Source organism: Protopterus annectens, chromosome 7.part0, assembly GCF_019279795.1.
Source record: "Protopterus annectens isolate FY-2018-M chromosome 7.part0, PAN1.0, whole genome shotgun sequence".
NCBI classification, from domain to species: domain Eukaryota; kingdom Metazoa; phylum Chordata; order Ceratodontiformes; family Protopteridae; genus Protopterus; species Protopterus annectens.
In genome coordinates, this window is record NC_056739.1 from 1,662,974,458 (window position 1) to 1,662,991,484 (window position 17,027).

At 36.1% G+C, this 17,027-nt stretch overlaps 1 protein-coding gene across 1 annotated transcript in view; it reads right to left on the minus strand.

Moving 5' to 3' along the window:
* The window catches only part of CACNA2D2 (calcium voltage-gated channel auxiliary subunit alpha2delta 2), a 5,241,953-nt gene that overhangs the window by 847,634 nt on the left and 4,377,292 nt on the right, over window positions 1–17,027 (minus strand). The window contains exon 13 of the mRNA XM_044078189.1: window positions 16,619–16,697. Within this exon, the coding sequence (XP_043934124.1) occupies window positions 16,619–16,697 (79 nt within the window). The remainder of the gene's footprint in view (window positions 1–16,618; window positions 16,698–17,027) is intronic.

Here is a 17,027-nt window from a genome sequence, read left to right on the forward strand (position 1 = left end):
TAAAACACAATGAAATAGAAAAAATGGAAGAACTGTTTATTGAAAGAGGCTACAATAGAGAGTTGGTACAATTGGTTAAAGGAAAAGTTTTCCCATCGGCCCACATAGAAGAACCAAATAAAAGGCCGAATAAAAATTATATTAAGACCTTTAATCTAGAGATTGGACAACATAAAACTAGCATCAAGGGTAAACAAATAACCAAGAATGGATTAACAGTAGTAAGATATATAATGACCTACACCAATGATAGTCAAGCTATCAAACGCATTATCCAAAACAACTGGAATATTTTGATTATAGATGAGATGACTATGAAAATAGTAGGCGCTTACCCGAGATTCACATATAAAAATAGTAAAAATCTAAAACAGTTATTATGTGGAGATTTTAAGGTAGATATAAATCTACAGAAGGAAGGAATAATGAGATTTGGAACGTACCCATGTGGAAGTTGTAACATGTGCTCTTATATAACTAGTGAACAAGATTTTGTACACCCAGTATTTAACTTCAAATTTGTTCCTAAATTTGAGGCAACGTGTATAACAGAAAATATTATCTACCTAGCAAACTGTGAAAAGTGTTTAGCTTTTTATGTGGGAATGACAAAGAGAAAATTAAAGAATAGAGTCTATGATCATACCTATGATATAAGGCGTCTAAATGAACAGAACGCCTTAGCAAAACACATTTTAGAATTTAGAGAACATAATTTTAAATTTAGAATTCTGGAAATAGTTAAATGTAATAAGAGAGAGAAGGAAAACCCCAACCTTCTAGAATCCAGAGAATTATACTGGATCTTTAAGTTGAGAGCACACCAACATCCAGGAATCAACCAATATGTATCTATAAAACCAGCACTCAGAAAAAGAAGATAGCCCTATATTTTGTATGGCTAAGAGTGCATATACATACATATATAACAGCAGATTCCTTTTTTAACTTTTTCTAGGTATTAGATCTTATAAACTATTCCCTATTCATCTATATTCCCACATGAAATTTGATATTCATGCACTATTGTAAAGCATTTGATGTTTGTATTATATACAAGGTATTATACCTAATAAAAAGACTTAAAATATTATACTGATGTATATATATATATATATATATATATATATATATATATATATATATATATATTCTATTTCGAAGCATAACAGCAGTGTATATTCAAGAACTACCTTATACATTATGAATTACCTTGAATACTCAATATTTCACTACACAGAATTAATTTTACATAAATATTAATCAAATTATGTGTTGAATATAGATTATTTTCACATATTTGCAGCATTTTATATTATTATATTTGGTTTTAACAAATGCTATTTTAATAATATTAATTTATTAAGTTATTCTATGTCCCTGCTTGTATTTTTAATTTTGTAATGATTTAATATACAGTATCATATATATTTTTCATATATTTGAAGCACTACAAAAGTTAAATAGTTTCAGCATCACAATTCTCTATTGTTATAGTTTAACTATATGCCCTGCAGTGAAAAGCTATGCAGTTCTTGTAACTATCAGTTTAAAAGGCTAAGTGATCAGTTAATTAGTTTATTGAATAATTAATGTTAATTAACTGATGGACCTAGAGTATTTAAATGTGTGGTAAACTCATAAGAATCAGGATCTGAAGAAGCATACATAGTGTATGTGAAAGCGCTTATCCAGTTCGTTTGTTTTTTGTGAATAAAAGCTTACGTTTTGAAGAATTTTTGGTTGCTGCTGCTTTAGTTTGGAATATTTGGTATCGTTGGACTATATTATTTCCGTGTTTGCCTACCAGTTTATTTATTTCTTCCTTTTGAAGATGTTCAAAGAGGCACTCTGCTTGACATGTATGGGCAGTCTATTCCAGAGTCTGGGGAGTCTCTGGGTCAGGAACCTATCCCTCCAGCATGTTTTGTTAATTGTGATGAGGGATTGGGATTTCTTTAAGTGTAGCATGTTCAACAGCTCTGGGTTTGACATGGCCTTGTATGTTAAGCAGAGATCACCGCTGAGTAGACGATATGTGACAGAGTATAATGCCAACACATCACAACACAGTCTGCCCTACACTCATATTTCGGATATGTGCTGACTCACAATGAGTATTTATGATTATATCCAAGAAAAAAAAAGAACCATAGAAATGTTCTACACTTTTAATTAAAACGAGAAATAAAATTAACAGTAGCAAAGCGTTCGGGTTTCCCCTTCCTTAGTGCTCATATAAATCAATTAAAAATCTCCATTTAAATTAGTAAAAAACATAAAACATGTGACACAGCCAGCCAATAAAAATACACATATATAGAAATCTTAGCTAAGATACTTAATGGAACTTCTGTTGTTTCTTGCATAATACTGGTTTTAAACTCACTGCAGTATTTATGCTAGGGTACATAGTGTATATCGTTTATGTGGTTCTTTTTTTCTTGGTTGGATTTGTTTTACTGAACACAGTTAACTGCAGTGGATTTGTTTTTACTATTTACGATTACATAATATCATTCTCATGTGTATAAATTGTACATACAGTGCCTTGAAGCATGGCTAATATATAAAAGTTATAAGATTTTATTTATGTAGGCATTTGCAACACAATTTGGCCAATCAATATATTTGGGATAGTCTTTCTATATAGTTTTACATTCCTGATACATGCTAGTAATAAGAATCCCTTTCTGATACCCTTAGTAAAATTATCTGCATGGTAGACTTGAGCCCTGATTTACCTAGGCTTTTTAATTAAGCTTACTGTACTTAAACTTGTTGCCGAACAGAAAGTTAAGTAAAAGGTGGAATTTCTCTACTCAGTGCTATCCAGAGTGCTGATAGCCATGCATCATCTGTTTGCGTTATTGAAGGCTTCCGAAATTACAATTTTCATTTTTTTCTGACATTAGAGAACCCTGCTTGCTCACCTCTTAACATCACCCAAACAGGGAAGGAAATAACTCATTCTTCAATAAAGTTTTGGCCCTAAAATGTCAGTGGTAGAGTACAGCATGCAAAGTGTATAGTTGAAGGAAATGATCTATTACTGCTATGACAAATGTTGACATCATGCCCAAAAAACATTAATATAAAACAGATCTGTTCTATATTTAATCTCAGTCAGACCAGTTTCCCTATGCTCCTCATTTGCGTGCAGGTTGTCAGTGAGCAGCACTGAACACTGCTAGTTCACTTTCCACTTTGTCAATATCTGTACAAATGAGCTTCTCAGCACTGCATTTAAGGAAAAGATTTTGAACAAATAGAAGTTTTGTAACTGGATGTTATTTCTTCATTACATAGAAATGAAGGACTCTACTCAAGAGAACTGCAGTGAACAGTGTAGTTGACTGAACACATCATTCTGTACACATATGTCTGCACTGTATAAGATTGTTTTTTATTCACACTGCGGATTGCATGGGCAGATAGCATTGCTAATAACAATAGCATTCATTAATGTTTACATACCAACATCCTAATCTGATGACCCATGAATGCTTCATTGTCCATCCTGTGCTTCACAAGTGTGTGTGTGTGTGTGTGTGTGTGTGTGTGTGTGTGTGTGTGTGTGTGTGTGTGTGTGTGTGTGTGTGTGTGTGTGTGTGTGTGTGTGTGTGTGTGTGCATACCTCTCAACCTGGAGACATTAAACATCTGGACAAAGGCCCATGAAAAGTAGCTACAACTGGCCAAAATGTGGATACTTATTAACATAAAATTTGCATGCATTAATTATGTATTTCCATCCACTCCAATGGAATTGTGGGATACCAACATTCAAATGCAAATTGAAAAATGGACAGAATATTGAATAACACAAAATATTACCAGAACTTTAGTATTTTATTTATATTAACATTTGAACTTGTAGAAAACTTCTTCTTCTTTAGTCTTTAGCTGGTTAGGGGTCGCCACAGCAGATCACCTGTCCGCTCATGATTGGCAGTGGAGTTTTACGGTGTTGAGTTGTCAGCCCAATGCCCAACCTAACACGGAAGGCACACACACACACTCACTCACGCCTAGGGCCAATTTAGAGTATCCAATCCACCTATAGCATGTCTTTGGGATGTGGGAGGAAACGGAGCACCTGGAGGAAACCAACGCGACCAAAGGGAGGACATGCAGAATCCGCACAGAAGGCACCCCAGCCGTGGATTGAACCGGAGAACCTCTTGCTGTGAGGCAGCAATGCTAACCGCTGCACCACTGCATCCACTCTGAACTTGTATAAAACTAAAATGTAATTTTCTTTTGTAAAAATAAAATTAGCAAAAACTATAACCAGAGCAATAGTGTTTTATGTGTATTAACATTTGAACTTGAATACAATTTTGAACTTGTATAAAACTAAAATGCAGATAATTTCAGGCAAGATAACATCGCTTGTAATTATTACTCACTTTCTGCTTTTACATCTTCTTAACCTTTAAGTATCTCATTCTCCGTGACCTTTCAGCTCTCCAATTTATCCCCTCATGTGATATTCTTGACAGCTGATATTCCCCTGCATCCTTTTCCCCATCCCCTTTCTCCACCTCATTATTTACTCTGTAATATTTGAACATGTTCCTATATGCAGTGCCACACTACAACATGCCTTCCCATCTTGCAAATGCTTTGTATTTACACACTTCTGTGTCCAAGTCTGTCCTCTCTTAGCTCAGGTCTGTGTCCCTTGCACTATGTCAATGCGATTACTACCAGCCAATCACACATCATTTCCTCAGACTCCTGGCATTGTAGCAGAATCCTCATCCTTCCATCCTACCTTGCTTTTCATTTGGCTTTTTTATTTTGAAATCCTCTATATTCTCTTATCTTTCACTTGCAGACATCCTTGCTACCCAGTTGCTTTTCAGTTTTTTCCCCTTCTCATCCTACTAATATAGTTTAGAAGTATCACCTTTTTTATGTTTAACACCATGTTCTAGGTAGAGAATCATAGCTCTAAGAATCTTATATATTGCTTTCAAATCTTACTAAAGATTTAGCATTGTTAACTCATGAGAACACAGAACAGACAGTAACATGAAACAAGTAGAGATATTCTCAGCTTTGCATTTTGTTTGTAAAGATGATGGCTGTACTTTTGTTCTTCTCAAATACTGATGCCAAATGAGAAAACCATGTTCACAGGGAGAAGCAAAAATGAACACATGGTTTTGCATAGCCAAATGTATCTAAGTTTCGAGTTTATGATACAGACTGCATTTGAGGGAATAATTAATCAGTCACTCAGTAGGAAAGTAGAGATTAATGGACTCAAACACAAGACTACATGATGAAGCTTGTTAGTAGCACATAGCTTTAAAAATCTGGGCTGAACTGCATTATTTGTTTCTAAAAACTAGGCATGCAAAAACATTCCAGAATATGGCTGACCAAAACAGTGGGCTTTTCCAAGACTCTTTTCAGCCACTACCTGGGTCATAAGGCTAGAAAAAATACAGTACAGTGCACAACTAAGAATAGACAAGCAAAATGTAAGAAAAAGATTCACAGGCAAGACTATAAACAACAATAATTTTATACAGATGTAATCAACCTGGAACCCAGAATCAATATAAATTACACTTTTGCACTAATCTTTGCAAAGACCTCATTACAGCTTGTAACAGCCATGGTGTCTCCTTAACAAAATCTTCTAACAGGCTTGCCAGTAACAGATTCCAGCTGCTATGTAATATAACCAGTTCAACACTTTCCCTGCAATCTTAATAAAATTTTGACATACTCAAAAATAATACACATGCATGAGTAGGCAAAGAATTGTCAAAATATCCTGTGTCATCAGATAATTAGAAACCATACAAGTGGGCCCAGCAGGTATGGCACTTTCTTACTCTTACCTTGAAATAAATGTCCTCACCTTGCGGACAGTGGACTTGGGCAGGTGTGAGATGTCTCAGTCTCACTCTGAAGAAGATTGCTAACTGCTGCTGTGCTACACTGCTGCTATTTTCTTCCATTCCCATCCCATCCTAGTATATCAGCATATCACCTACCCAGTAGTCCTCCTCATGACATCACTGATGTCTCACAGACAAGATGTCAGTGCAAAATCCTCTCAGGTTGACTGCTGCAGGTCTCGGGTTGGCTGCAGAATTAAACAACTGTTTTTTTTTTCATTTTTTTTTCAGTTTAAGCTCTCTAAGTCACTCTGACAGGCAGCAAAGCAGTGTCTCACAATGCAGATGCCATCATGTATGCCCCTGCACATTGATAACATAGCACAATATGTCGCTAATGCAAGATGATGTCAGTATTAAATAAAACTGTAAATAAAACAAAAAAAACAAAATCAGGATTTGAAGGACGCCACTCAGAAATTAGTGGCAACCTATTATTTTGCCCCAAAAATGTGAAATACCATGGAATTCAGTAAGTCTGAGAGGTATGCGCGTGTATGAGGGGTTGTGTGTAGAATCAGGTAAGCATGACCCTATTTACTGCTGGCCTCACTCAACATGCAGTCTGGAGAAACCTTTACAATGGAAGATGATTCTATTTCACTGTCACACCCTTCTCCCAACATCATCTTCTCTGCAACACAACAATGATGTTATCTTCTATAAAGTGCACACTCATAATGTAGAAATCAAACTTCTGTGGTGGTGCTTGTGTTAAGTACTGCATCCTCTAGATTTTGCAACTAGACAGGTAAGGGTTCTAATATCATAGCACTCAATATGTGTGTGTGTGTGTGTGTGTGTGTGTGTGTGTGTGTGTGTGTGTGTGTGTGTGTGTGTGTGTGTGTGTGTGTGTGTGTGTGTGTGTGTGTGTGTGTGTGTGTGTGTGTGTGTGTGTGTGTGTGTGTGTGTGTGTGTGTGTTGGGGGGTTTGAATGTAGAGTTAGGTAGACATGTCCCTTATAAAGTGCTGGTCTTACTCAACTGGCAGTCTGTAGGAACCTTTACACTGGAAACTGATTCCATTTCACTGTTATACTCTTCTCTAAAATGTCATCTTCTCTGCAGCACACTGATGATGCCATCGTCTATAAAGTGCACTGTCACACTGTAGAAGTCAGACTTCTGTGGTGGCATTTACATGAAGTACTGTGCCCTTTAGACTGTATAACTAGATAGGTAGGGGGATCTAATCTCACAGCACTCAATTTGTGTGTGATGGTGGGAGCATAGCATTACTGGAGGATTCATTCAACAGCTGTGCTCATTTGACATGAGTGCATTTACATGGCCACGTGAATCTCACATCCCGTTATCCCTCTGCCCAACAACACATGCTGTATGCAACACATTGATGAGGTAATCCTTTACAAAAAGCACTCTTACACTATTAAAATCTGACTCTTCCTGCGTTCCTTATGTATCATACACTTTCCTGTAGATGGTATCAGTAGATATGTAGGTATTTTGAATACAGCAGTGAAAACATCTTGACTTTGTATGTGTGTGTGCGAATGTAAATGGATGCAGACGTGACTTACACAGATTTGTATTGGCATAATTTAGAATCCTACACGTCTGGAGGCAAGAGTTTTGTGACACATCTCCTTTACAAGACACAGCTGATGTCATCCCTTTGGACATTCAGTCTGGCTCACCTGAAGCCAGACTTCTTCTGTGACACGTGTGTATAATACACTTGCCTGTAGATTTTTAGTAGTTAGGTAGGTAGTCTAAATATAGTGCTTCTTCCTCTTGCAGGCACAGAAACATATATCATGTGCAGTTATACAGTGTGGTTGTGCTCTACAAGCACATTTTAGAGGAAACATGTATGTAATACACAATGGTGCGTCAGCCATTGAAATGTGCCGTGTCACAATTGTAAAAATAAGTCTCCAGTAGCACTTTTGTTTCAGCAAATTTTCTATATCTTGTGATGTTAGGGATATAGTTCAAATCCTGATATCACTGATTACAATAACTGTACATGTTGTTAATGGTGTTGTTAGATACATGTGCTATGTCTAGCTGCTGTTTGCTCCTACAAGAGAGTATTCTAATTTTCATTTAGAGATAATGAATTGAAGACTGATGCTGTCATTTGAGTAGAATTTCCTTCCATAACAATTGTAGTAAGACAGCTCCTCATGACTAAGGACATTAGATGGTGTAATATATGTTTCTGCCTTAGGAAGATGCGTGTTCCAATAAGTCATTATATCCACATTTTACGCATTTCTTGTTATGCCATCACAGTGACAACAGCAGGGGGTCACAGGTGTGTTGGGTATACCTAGCATCAGGCAATGTTATCTGACATTCAGCAAGATTATTTCAAAGTGATTACAGGGACACATATGCCTTGATTTGAATAATTAATATGATGTAATGCTTTCACACAGATAAGCATATCACAACTGAAGATGCACTTGTACCGTGGCACTTTCATTGAACCCATTATTGTGTTGAGTTTCTGAACACTTAGTGATGTGTTCAAAACCAGCTTTGAGTGACTGTAAACATTTGGGTCCTTAACAGCTCTGCATGAATGACATCCCCTTCAGTTCTAACGTGTTCACAGAGAATGGCAAAGGCCACCTCTATACATTTTATCAGTAAAATTATGGCCAAATAAATTACATCTGATATAATGTGTTCACATAGGTAAATTTCCACAGATGTGTTGACAGTTCCACTGTGGAGCATGTGATTCATGTCCATATTGTTAGCTGGAGGAGTTGTACAGCTTGAGGTTCAATTCTAGCATAGGCGAATGTGTGCGAATGTACTGATGTCACACAACAACCATCACATTATGTCAGTATTACCCCTTGATATGTTGCACAAACACATATGAACGCATGTTTTCATTCATGGAAGTATAACATTTGTTCTGACAATGCCATGGTGAGAGTGCTCCTGTAGCACATGCATTGACTATTACATTGTACATATAAAATATGATTCATTTCTTCATGGTTATGTCTTCAAAATACAGAGAAAGGTTCCTTGACCAAGGAACATTGATCATGGACTGATCACAATTCTATGCAAAGAAACATAGTCAGTTAATCAACATCAGTCTGATACAGTGATGTGACACTCATTATCAGGAATTCTTTCTTAATTCTCACATTAATTTCAGTTGTTTGTGACAATATACATTGCTCTCTCCTGTGTCAGATGCAGACAACTGATAGCTCTGCTGAATAAATTGCTTCATTGTGTGGTATGGCCATCTGCTATTATCCGTCTGGCTGATACATATGTCAGGCAGGAGTGTAATAGGAAAGGGTATTACATATGGAACAGTCTTCTCCCACATTTGTATGGCCACAGACACCTACATATGGGGTCCATAACCATTAAAACATGAAAGTGCGTAATTCCCTTCAAGGGTGTTCCTCTTGATACACGTATTATGCCTATTTCTGTGCCATACACAGTTACTATACAGCTCAGTGATAACATTGATACCACTGGTTTGATTCTTGCCAAAGATAATTTTGGCTGAAGAGACATTCTTCTCTTCCAAACATGTCATCTTAATGAAATCCAGGCTACGAAAATATTCCATATCTATCATCTCAAATCAGCACGTTATTCTCCTTTTTATATCCAGAGTACTTCCCTCTATTCCAATCTAACTTTGTGTAATTCTCACATATTATACAATCATGTCCATTTTTATTTAAGTATATTTGCTCAGGAGGTATGACCACCATTAAATATTATGACATACATACTGCATTCCTGTATTGTACCATATGGTTTTTGAGACATACACACATTTAACTAATTTATCTTAGTATAATTTCCACATTTATTATCCCCTCTTCCTTCTTTCTGTATTCATATCTTTGATTTGTGTGCACACTGCCCTTAGTACACTTTCCCTGCATGGTAAACCTTTGGCTGTAGTTGTCCTTGTCATTTAGCTTCCTCTCTTCCTTATTTCTGTAGTCATATATTTTGCTATTGTGCACACTGCAATCAGTACACTTTCTCTGCCTGGTACAGCTTGCATTATTTACCCCATGTACCTTTTCATGCTGCCCATGTCAGCACGCTTAACAGCTTTGGTGTTCATCACATTTTTATGGCCATCAACACTGTTGCTGGCCATGAAAATATGCTTGTATTCATGTAAGCATACATGATTGTTGATGAATCCCAGGGTACATGTATATGGTGTACATTTGTTATGCATATTCCTAGTAGGTGTTGTAGAACAGTACAGAGCTAACAAAGTGCCAGATAAATATAAATGAAAGGTGATATTTACATTCTGATGGTAGTGTATTTACACAGACATGTTTTTGCATTTCCACTGTGTTAAACAAACATATCTATTTACATGCATTTTTTTCCAAACTGCATAAGCTTGGTAGGTAGCCATAAATTCAACTGTCTGTTGTTTACTTAAAACTTTGCATAGGTTGTCTTGTAGATGTTTACTGACCGATCCAGGACTGCCTGATATTTTTTAGCTTACTTTAAAGGTTGAGGGAACAGCATATCAAAATAAACCAGCACACACACACACACACACACACACACACACACACACACACACACACACACACACACACACACACACACACACACACACACACGCACACACACACACACACACACACACACACACACACACACACACACACACACACACACACACACACACACACACACACACACACACACACACACACACACACACACACACACACACACACACACACACACACACACACACACACACACACACACACACACACACACACACACACACACACACACAGTAAGGTTAGGACAGTAAGTAAATTAGTAGAAAAGCCAGGCATTCTATGGATAGAGTACAAGTGTGAGGCATCCTTTAAAGCAGTAGACTAATGCTTTACAGCATAAGGAAATGATTTAATACCCAGGTTCCTGGTGAGCAATGCCAACATTTTTGTCTCTCATGCATTTGTGTACCTTTTTTTTTTTAGAATTCTTAATCACCCCTGTTAAACTAAGTGATGCAAGCAAATTGCATTCTTCACAGAATACTTGTAAAAACAGTTAAATTCAAGTAGCATACAAATCCTCCTGGAAACAGGTTTGTGAAGTGTAGCTAAAGAAAAGCAGCTAATGGCTGTAGATAAATGTGTTGAGGACCCCCTCACACTTGAGGATCAAAAAAAGACACATTCTTTTTTGTATACTACTTGTTACAACTACATACCACAAAAAGAACACTGAAGTTCTTCAGCCCTGGCCACAAATGCACTATCACCTTTCTTTTCAGAATGCCACTACTGTGTTAGAGTCCCATAGATTTCCCCTTTCCCATATGTAAAATGCTTCTTATATGGAATGAGCATCAAATGATCTTCTCTGATACAGAAACTCTTCAGGTGCCAGTGCACCTACATACAAAACTTGAACTAGGACATTAAGTGCTACAGCGATACACACCTTAGTAATACATGCAAGCTTTTACTAAGTGCACTGATCTTTATAATGAGGAAGACCTATTAAAACACACCTCAGACCTAAATTATGATTTCTTCTCCCAGTTCAGAATAAAAATGAAATGCCACCTATGTGCTGGGATGTGGTGAGTCCCCATGTCCTTTCCCACATACTGAACAATGGGGCAGACATGTCAAGTGCTTCAACCCTGATCTCAGACACAATGCCACCTGATTGGCATCTGATGATGGAAACCCCTGACACTTGGAAGCTAGTTATTCCTCTTATGGGAATGAAAAGTGTAACACACCCAGGTGACACCCAGATTGGTTCAAAGATTCCTTAATATAATCCCATGTAAAAGTACAACTTGGGCAAGATCCAAACCTATCCAAGCTATAAACGCATAATGATCAAGCCTTATACAGCATTTCACAATGGGCAAGAACTGTACTTCTGTCATATAGCAGGACTGACAACTTTATATAGAACAAAAATATATCGAGAGAATTCCATTCAGTGTTGACATGAGGCTAAGCCTATCCCTCACAGCCCCGTTCCAAATAAACCAATGTACTCTCAGTTGTTCAGCAGGCTACATATGCACCTTTAACACCTGGAAGATCAAAAAGCTGTATGTTGTATTAACACACCAAGTTTGTGGATTCATATTCCTGTACTGGCACTGATATGCAATGCTGATGTGCTGCATTACCTAGGTGTCACCATTTGAATGAGATATTAAACTAACATCCCACCTGCTGGAGATGGTGTTAGCTCATGGTGATCAGATCATCAGAAAGTAGAATATGTGTTATACAGTATATGTTTGTATTTGTGCGTGTGTTATTAAAACCCACCTCTGCACTCAAATAATATTAAACAATCATACATAGGCAAAAACAGAAGTAAAGGATACATACAAGGAAAATGTAATTAAATATGTCATTAACAAACAGACCTCATGTACAAAATCCATTTCATTATATCCTCTCTGGAATTTACTTCACATTCTTTGTTAGGTAATATATTCTCTAATCATCCCTGTAAATTTCCCACATACATAAATAACTATTTTATCTAATTTTCTTGAGAAATAAGCATACAAATGATGCATTGTATTTTACATAGCCAACATTTAGTCATGGAGACTATTGAAGATAGTCCTGGACAAAGTTAATGATACAGAATTTGTTGAACTGACATAGATTTTTAAGTTAAGATCACACTTGAGACATGGACTCAATGAATGTGTATCTATGAAACCTGTTCTGAATGGAAGGAGGATGAAAATCTGATTTTTAAATGTCTTTTTTTTTCTGTTTTGTTTTTTAAGTGTTTTGTTTATTTATAACTGAAGTTTCTTGCTCTGTATGCAGTAGTTTAGAAATTTATGTTATGCCTGAAAAGGAGAAGGCTGGAAAAATGATTTTACATGTCTTTTTTGTTTTGTTTTCATAAGTGTTTTCTTTACTTGCAACTGAAGTTTTTGTTGTATATACAATAGCTTAGCAGCTTGCGAAATTTTTGAATCTCATTGGTGAAAAAAAGGCACAATTGTACTTGGTAGTTAACATTTAAATGTCAATTCAATGTTTGCAATTGTGGACTGATGAAGCTTTACAGCAAAAGTGCTAACCCTGTTTTATAACAAACTACACTTTTATTCTTCGTTTACTGATCTGTGATATTTATGACTTGGACTGATGCTTATACTGTTGTGCCTCAGGTATTATTTGCTATTAGCATTTTATGATATACTGAAAGAAAAGCATTTATACTGCTTCTACACCTCTGCTGTGTTTCTGCTGGGATTTTTATCGACTGTTGAATCATATTATTTTATATAACATTTTATAAAATCTATAATCACTTAAAAAAAAACACACTTGCTCCATAGTTTTCTCCTCATGGCAAGAAGCACAGTACCAGCTTCACTCAGAAATGGCATTATAATACATTTACAACTTGACTAGCAGCTTATCATATAGTAAACCTCCACAAACATACAAGCAAATACACAAAATCACTCAATGCAGAGTTTAAGAGAAATGTGATTTTTTTCATCAACACCAATTCCTCCACAATATTGACTTCATGATGGTTAACCTAGGATAATCTTCCCCAAAATTTCATTCCAAATCCATATTTTGACTTGATAATATCATACCATGCTTTTATGGACACCTTTTCCTCAGCAACATTTCCTGTATCATATCATCATATATGTTTCTCAATATGCCAACTGTCACAAATATTCCTGAAGATGTAAGGAAAATTATATTCCATCAATTCAGTGAGGCTAAAACATGATAACAATAATAACAATAATAATAATAATACCTGTAGTAAGACATACCCTTTCCTTAGTACTAGATAAAATTCCTCTTTTAATGGAGTTTATCCTGCATCTCCCAACAGCTGCAAAAACATACATAACAGTCCCCATGTCACTGTGGGCTTATAATTAAATAAGCCTTTTGAAAAAAAGGAAGGCTTAAAAGCAGTTCAATAATTAACTGTGCTAATTCATGTTCTTTATAGACTTCAGTGGAGGTTCCAAAATGAATCTCTAAGACATCCATCTTTAAACTATCAGAAATAGACATTTCTGTAACTGAGGACCCCCCCCCCCCACTGAATTTCTCACAGTTCTGTTTATTAGATTTCAGCCCAGATACTCCTACTATGTTCTGTACTTTTTGCAACATAAATCGTACTCTTTGTTTTTGTTTAGGGTTCCTATTATTTCGTTGAAGAGGTGTTCGATCTTCATCGAACTTGAAACCATGAGATTTGAAAACATCGAACATCCACATAAGTGATTTCTTTCCTTGGGCAAGAAATCTCTTGGCCATCCTCATCAGTATGCCATTTTCCCCGCAATAGTGTGATCCTGGAGTTGGTATATTTACTTAAGGGGTGAGTGGGGGGGGCACAGCCACCCACATTGGAAGGATGTGGAGAATTCATCAGATTTTATACATGGTTCTTCAGTGAGTTAAACAGGATTTCAGCTATCATAACTTGCAGCAACCACCAGAATAATTATGATCGTGGTTGTTTCACTTTCTGATTAAAATGTGTACCTCTATTTTGCTATAATGTTTGACTTTGGGTTGACATACAATGCTTATAATATCCATGCTAGAATCTTAAACAGGACACTGCACTGCATGGAGGCATTCTTAACCATTTCACATAAAGGTGCCCCCTCAATGTCACCTGACACCCATAAGGCACATCTAAACAAACTGTCAGCCTTCCCTATCATGCCTAACACTATTTTCTTGGAAAACTGAACTATCCCTTCACTAACTGGAAAACCTATACCACCTCAGATAAAATGCAAGATTCCTGAGTTTCATTAATGGAAGCTACTGAGATCAACCAGTTCACTTCCCAACTTGAGTTTCAAAACTGTTGCACCTGGTTCATACTAATACTGAATTCCTATGCCCAAAACCCACAGTTACCACGTCACTGGTCACATCTGAACACCATTCAGTATCTCTCATTATGGGGGTAAAGCTTGACTTAACAAAGAATCTCTCTACCTTTAGAGACTAGTCTAAAGCACACCACATCAAGCTCATCAATAACCTGATAAAATGTAAGCGCTGATCCTCACCTTGATGACCTCATCTCACATGCTGCCACATTTGTGGATACTTTTATGCCCATCTCAAAGCATACACTGAGGTATCTGTCCACATAAATTACAAATCCAATGCCAGATTCAGAAATAAGCCCCTATAGTGAAACCCCAGTATAAACATGCTATAAAATAAAAGAAAGAAACTCATAGTTCATAAAAGCAAATTTTAGATCTCAACATCTAGAGATGAACCCAGAAAGATCAACAAAGAACTGAGAAATAAAATAAAATCTCCCAAAACTTAGTATAAAACTCATAATTGCTGCCCTTGTTAAGGACAATCAACAAACACAAACTGTCAGCCTTCCCTGTCATAAGCATAAAATTATCCACAAATGTTCCATCTGTCAACCTGGATTTAGACCTTTCCACAGTACCACCACTGACCTGCTATCCTTCACAGACTGTATCAACAAAAATCGTAACAGAAATATTCTTTCCTCTGTAGTCTTCATCGATTTATCTAAAGCTTTTGACATGGTCATTCACCAACTCCTTTTACACATACTGAAATCCCTTTCACTCGATCCTCTGGCAATGAATTGGTTCAAATCTTACCAAGAAAACTGGCAACAGTCAGTACTCTGGCAAAATAAACTATCTAATCACCTTCCCATTTCCCTTGGCGTTCCACAGGGCTCTATATTAGGCCCACTTCTATTTTCCATTTATATTAATGACCTTCAATCAGCTATTCCACACACTAACTGCATTCAATATGCAGACGACTCTACTATAATCTTTTCAGCCACTTCTCAAACTGAACTTCAGTCTCTTACCCAAAAAGCTTTCCATACTGTAGAACAATGGTTCTCAAACCGCTGTCTCCTAAACCCCCAAAAAACTAAACTGTTACTCTTCACACCAACCCAAAAGTCCACCCCTATACAATTCATATATATATATATATATACAGAGAGAGAGAGAGAGAGAGAGGGATATATATATATATATATATATATATATATATATATATATATATATGTATGTGTGTGTGTGTGTATATATATATATATATATATATATATATATATATATATATATATATATATATATAAAACCTGAACAAAACACCTCCCTAAATTATAACTATACTGGCATATATTAACTCCACTTCCACTATCACACAGACACAGAGAAAAATGTAAAGTCTATAACCTTTGAGTCACTGCACAAACAGAAACTGCAGAATCAATGATTCCCTGTGCAGAATGTGAGCTCATCAAGTTGAACTTTCTTCTACTTTACATTCAAGAAAAAGCATAGAAACTATATCATGCTAAGACACTCCAAAGACACTTCCAATAAAAGAAGTGTCAGGCACAGTGCAAACAAATTAGTTTATTTTGTCCGTCATTTACAGTTGTTTCCCAGTAATAATATAAACACTGCTGAATCATGATTAAATTCAGTGCAGCAATCCATTTAGAAATGTATTATTATTTTATTATTACTATTATTATTATTAATGGTGCATATTCAAGTAGTTTGAAAACATTTTTTTTAATTTTTTTTGTTTACTGAATTATCATCATATTTGTGTCAAAGTGAATGAAAGTCAAATGTTCACTTAGCACTTACCTTTGTTAGCGCAGGCCATCCACTGCAAAGGTGTAACATCATAATTGTGTTGCCCGACTGAAAATGTAAAAACACGAACCTGAAAAAAATAACATTAAAGACAGTGAGAGGTAAATATTTAACAAAAGAAATGATTCATCATTTTAATAATTCTAAGGCACAGTGACTCGAGGTTTGGATGATGGGAATCCCAGCCAAATGCAGCACTGGTTACTGTCACTTTTATATATATATATATATATATATATATATATATATATATATATATATATATTCACTTTTGGATATCTTCTCTTATTTTAGTTATCATTAGCAAAATCCTTGAAATGAGATTCAACCAGTGAGAAAGATTAATTTCAGGCACAATTTAATAATATGCATGCAATAATAATTTAGCCAGCGAAACACG